Below are 6,095 nucleotides of genomic sequence, written 5' to 3'. Positions count from 1 at the left end.
TAATGACTTTGATATTTCTCAGTCTCTGAATAATTAATTAACGTTAATTAGGATTTGTTTCACTGGTGGGGTTGCCGTCAGCTTTAAAGAAAATGGAGAAGAGTACCAAATGGGATGAATTGAATATAAATGCACAATTGTGTGTAGTAATTTTAAATAAGTTATTAATTAAAAGTGATTCATCATGATTCATGGGGAAAGGAACCAATAATGCACAATTTCTTAGTAATTCATTGGGTTTGAATCCACTTTTGTCTCTACCTCTCCTTTAAAATATATAAGACATTTTAATTTAATCAAATTATACCCATAATATGTTAGTTAATCATCTTTAAATTAGTACCATCTTTTCATAGTTGCTATTTTGTGAACATATAACTTCATGCATGAAAAATGCTTTATATCTTCAAACACATAGGGGGTAATTCTTTAAGTCATTGCTAGCTTGCTCCTCCTCAAGGAATATGTATCCCATCAAATATATGACATTTTCTGAAAATATCCATTAGTTTAAAATATAAGATATTGAGTCAAGTTTTATATATATATATATATATATGTTTTCAATTATACTCATTTTTATTATACTCCATTCAAGTAATTAATGAAGGTGTTTTGAATAAATCAAATATTATATTTATTTAACTCCAAGGGCATAATTGAAAATATGTAAAAAATTTAAAAAATCAATTTTTTAATCAATTTTTTTAAAAAAACCATAAACTAGCGAAGAATAACTTATGTCATAATCAACTGGTGATGGAGAGATGGACATTTTATGCTTAGTCGCTCATGTTTTAATATAAATTAAACTTAACCAACTTCGCAATTATTAAAAAATGATAATTATGTCTTTAAAATTGCAAAAACATGTAATTTTTTTAATCTTACTCTTCTTTATAATTAATGATCATATTAAATTGTTGTTAAAAAATTTGAAGCATAATGAATAAATTAAACGAGGGTTAAAATTGAAAAAATAATTAACTACTCTAACTTTGTTTTATATTAAAGGTTCAACAAACTTTTAAAATCTACTTTATATCAAGGATCGAGAATACGTTAATTCGAAATGTTTAATTGAAATAAACTCCATTTCAAATATTTAGTGCTTTTTAAAATAGCATATAAGTTGATAAAAGTACCGTATTCAATTTATATGTTATTTTAAAAATAATAAATATACACACGAGTCTGAACGTGTCTGTGTGAGGGCGTAATTACATGCATATGTGTGTACACACACACACACACACATAAAATGCAATTTCACCATATTATGCGTTCAAAATTAAAATTAAAAAAAGTTATATCAGTCAAGAATAACTTATTATTAAAACAAAAATAAATACTTGTTGATTCAAGTTAGTCTTTTATCAATAAATATCTATTTGAGCTTTAACAATAATTCATTCTAAATTAAGAATAGTATATTTGAGTTTTTTGTTATTAGTATTTTGAGAACAACTAGTACTGATATAAATTTTTTTTAGCTGTCATTCATTGCTATTTTCCTATTAAAATTTCTCGGACTTCATTCCTGAGGTTCTTGCTGGTCTATATATATATATATCTACCATTTCTCTCTGGCTTTTGCATTTCAGTGAAATCTGATCATAGCAGTGAGTAGAGGAGAAAGTAAGATTCTGTTCTACGATCGATCATTGCATAACAAGTATATCGATGTGATCGTATCCGTTTAGTCTTTTATTTTCTTTGGCAATTGCTGATATGATTTCGTTGGTGCAGATAATATTCGAACACACCAACAAGAGATGGAATATGCTGTCGGAGGAAAATCTTCCACAAGCTCTTCTACATCTGATTCAACTCCAGAATGGAAATATGACGTTTTCTTGAGTTTTGCAGGAAAAGACACTTGCTTGAAGTTTACAGGTCACTTGGATGATGCTTTTATCAAAAGTGGGATCAACACTTTAAGGGACGATGTAGATTTTGAGAGAGGGGGAGCTATAAAAGATGATCTCTTTCAAGCAATTGAAGATTCTCTTTGTTCAGTTCTTGTTATCTCTGAAAATTATGCAAATTCTACGTGGTGCTTGGAGGAACTCCAGAAGATTCTGGAATCCAAAAAGAAATTGGGTCGACGTGTTTTTCCCATCTTCTATGATGTCGATCCAGCCGATGTAAGAAAACAACAAAACAGTTTTGGAAAAGCCTTGGCTGAACATGAAGACAAATTTGGAAAAGATGCAGAGAAAGTGCAAAATTGGAAAAATGTTTTATTTGAAATTGGCAAGTTGGCTGGTTGGGACACCAGGAGCAAGTAAGTTTTCTTTAACAATGAATTAATCATTCCATATTTATTTAGTTTTAATTTATATTATTTTCTGCTAATCCTTTTTACTATTTTGGTTGAAATGGTTTATGATTAATTTTATAGTCTTCCTATTTTGGTTGAAATTATGTTTCGTAGGGAAATGACTAAAATGTCCTCCAATTAATTTTTTTGTAACTTGATTTGTTATTTTAATAACATTATTTGCTAACTCAATAAAACAATTTGTTAAAGTACACATTTTGCATACTCAATATTATTTAATAACAACATGAAGTGAACTTGTTAAAACTTTAACTTGACTTGTTATTTTAATAATGTTACTTGTAAATCCAATAAAAGAATTTGTTAACAATACATATGGCATATTCAATCTTATTGACTTATTACAACATGAAATGCACTTGTTAAAACAGCAACTTTACTTGTTATTTTTGTAATAGTACTTGCTAACTCAATAAAAGAACTTGTTACAGTACACCATATGCATATTCAATGTTATTTTGTAACATTAATTAAATATTAATTAATTGTTATTATAGTAATATTAATTGTTTGAGACTTTAGTTGTTAAAAAAATTAATTGAAGGGCATTTGAATAATTTCCATACAAAACATGATTTCAATCTAATTTTATGGTCCTACCAGTAGCATAATTTCAGAATTATTTGAGACTAATTTGAAATTAAGTCACATCTTTGGTCTTGCAATGAAATCCTCCTTTATATTATTTGAATGGAAACTAAATATATATTATAACAAATTGAATATAGATAAACAAAGTTTGCAAAATTTAATCAATAAATGTATATCCATGAATAAAACGAATTGTGGATAAGTTGATGTTTTTGGAAAATTATTACATTTTTCATTTTAATGGGCAAATGGATCAATTCTTGCTTGCTTACCAACAAAGTTGGAAATATGAGCTTTTGGCGGTGACAATTAGAAGTTGTCATCAAAAATAAATTTTTAGTGATGACTTTTAAATATTACCATTAAAGACTCCTTTAAGTAATGATGTGTAATTATTGCCGGTAAAACTCACTTTTAAGTATTTTTGTAAATCATAGTTTATGCAATTACTTTTTAGCGGTGATAAACTCTCACCGCCAAAAATATTTTTATAAAAAATAATTAAAAAATTAAAAATAATATATGTAATTAATTTTACTTGCGACAAACTATCGTTGCTAAAAGTATTTTCATAAAAAAATAATTAAAAAATTTAAAATAATTTATTTAATTACTTTTTAACGGTGACAAACTATATATTGTCGCCAAAAGTATTTTCATAAAAATAATTAAAAAAATTTAAAATATTTATTTAATTACTTTTTACGGCCATAGTTTGTCACCGGTAAAAGTATTTTCATAAAAAATAATTAAAAATAAAAATAATTAAAAATTAAAAAATATTTTTATAAAAATTAATTTGCATAATTACTTTTAGCAGCAAAATTTGTTGACACTAAAAGTATTTATATATTTTAATAAGAAATAAATAATATTAGAATGTTAAAGTTATACATAAATACTTACTTGCCTTCATACATATACATAAATAGCAATAGAATATTAAAGTTATATAGATGTTGTAAGATGAAAATGATATTGCAGACTACTTGTTACATTGTGCACCTGTTGTTTGGTTTAGTATACGTATGGTGTCTACTTTGTTTGCTGAACTCTGCTTTTTACTGCCACATTATTATTTAAATAAGACGCTCCGTATTTGATGGTTATTTAAAATAAGCAACAAATAAAATAGGTGGATAATACTTGACGGCTTTTTGAATTATGGATAAAATTATGTATGAATTTATTAAAGTTTATTTATTTTAAATTGTATAGTTATTGGAAAGTATTTCTTGTTATCTTTAGATTGACTTTGTTAAAGAGACTTTAATAAAAGTTTAAAGTAATTTAGATTGAGTCAAGATAAGATTTTTTTTTCTATTTTGATTATGAAATATTCACTTCAATTTTTTATTTGGAGTTTTTTATTTAGTATCTACTTTAGTTCATCGCATGTCTACCCATTTTCTATCTCAAAAATAATAAAAAATAATTATTTAAAATGACTATTAACAAAATTTATATATTAAAATAAATTTTTTATTAAAATATTTTTTAAGATAATTGAAAAATTATAAATAAAAATTATTTTTAATAAAAGAAGGGGAAGCATTTAGAATTGGAAGAAGATAAAAGTTTAATAATTTATTTATTAATTTTTGAGAAAATATGGAAAAAAGTAAAAAAATATTTAACGTAAACTGATATAATACATATTTATAAATGAATTATATATGTAATTATTTTTATTTAAAAATAAAAATAATATTTAAAAATTGGTAAAAATTTTATAATAAAATTATTTAATATTTAAAAATTATTTTATTTTAAGTTCATTTTCCTAACAAAAATAATATTTTATTAAAAATATATATGTATACACTCATAGAAATTATTTTAACATATTAATAAATAAAAATATAATGTAATATATATGTAAAATTTTTAATAATATATTATTTGATATATGTGTATGTAGTTAAATCCTATATATTTAATTTTGTATATAATAATTACAGGTACATTTTAACTCAACTAGCAAAAAGAGAGGACTTAAGATTTGGGAGGTGCAGGAAAATGGCTCAAATTTTGACTTGGGCATATTTCACAGTGAATACATGATGTGGCATGTGGTGGTGACGTGACATGATGTGGCACGTGCCGTGGCATGAGGAGGTGCACACGTGACAGCTGATGTGGCACAAGGTGTCACTTGACATGACATGAGATGGCTATTTTATTTTCTTTTTTGAAAAAAAGACTTTTGATAGTGAAAAGTCTTTTAGCGGCAACATGTTGCCATCAAAAGTCTTATTTTTTTTTTTTGTGTCGTGTTCTACTTTCACTCATACCTTCAAAAACATTCATTTAACGAGTTTTAATTTCATATTATTGGGACAATTTACAGGTGATTTGTAGAGCGAATACATCCATTATTGAAGATATCAAATCAATGTTCCTTCATAGAATACACCCATGGTTCGGTCTTGGGACAACCTACACACTCGCGCCCACACATTTTCCTTCCCTCTTCTACTCATTTTTATCAATTGCAAAGTAAATATATATATTAAAGGAGAAACTATATTATATTTGAATTTAAATGAGAAAAAATATTAAAATTAAAATTTTCACTGCTCTTTATTTCACTCTTTTTTTTAAAAAAAAGAGTCAATCAATTTCATATTTACAACTCGCATGCAGTTTTCCCTATTTTTTTCATCAATCTCCTTCTTTCAAAACATTCCTTTTGACTCTTATATTTGTTTAATCTTTCTTTCATGTTGGAATGCAATAAGATGCCTCACCATGCTTAGAAAAGTAAAATAGGCGCTATCGGTAGCTTTCTTTACTAGCCATTGTTTCCTAACTTTGTATCGTTGTTATGAAAACCAGACCAGATTGGCTAGTTGAATCAGTACTTAGTTCGATCCGAAACAAACAAAAAACCAAACCAAACAAGAGCCAGTCTCAGACCAGTGAATCGGTCAATAACCAATGAACTAGACCGTAATTTTAAATCGGACCAGTTAGAAAAAACACACCTGACTCAAGAAAAGAATGGTACGTGGCCAGATTTAAAAAATAAAAATAAAAAACTATGCCTCAGGTCCATTGCTCATGCAAGATTGCAAGTTGTCGAAGAAAAGCAATTTTTTAAGTGTTATCACTCTTTTCCATTATATAAATACGAGCATGCCTCACTCTTCATCACTTG

The 6,095-nt window shown here is 26.2% G+C and overlaps 1 protein-coding gene across 1 annotated transcript; it reads left to right on the top strand.

The window, feature by feature from the left end:
• The first annotated feature begins 1,637 nt into the window (after window positions 1-1,637).
• LOC129284972 (TMV resistance protein N-like) lies at window positions 1,638-5,312 on the top strand. Its single transcript, XM_054920496.1, has 3 exons — window positions 1,638-1,675; window positions 1,750-2,287; window positions 4,897-5,312. Exons 2-3 carry the CDS (start codon window positions 1,776-1,778, stop codon window positions 4,997-4,999), a joined length of 615 nt encoding a protein of 204 aa, XP_054776471.1. The 5' UTR covers window positions 1,638-1,675; window positions 1,750-1,775; the 3' UTR covers window positions 5,000-5,312.
• The last annotated feature ends 783 nt before the right edge of the window (window positions 5,313-6,095 follow it).

This window comes from Prosopis cineraria, unplaced genomic scaffold, assembly GCF_029017545.1.
Source record: "Prosopis cineraria cultivar Desert tree isolate PC_DT_omini unplaced genomic scaffold, ASM2901754v1 PC11, whole genome shotgun sequence".
NCBI classification, from domain to species: domain Eukaryota; kingdom Viridiplantae; phylum Streptophyta; class Magnoliopsida; order Fabales; family Fabaceae; genus Prosopis; species Prosopis cineraria.
Note: the sequence above shows the minus strand (reverse complement) of the source record. Positions and strands in the feature narration are given on the sequence as shown.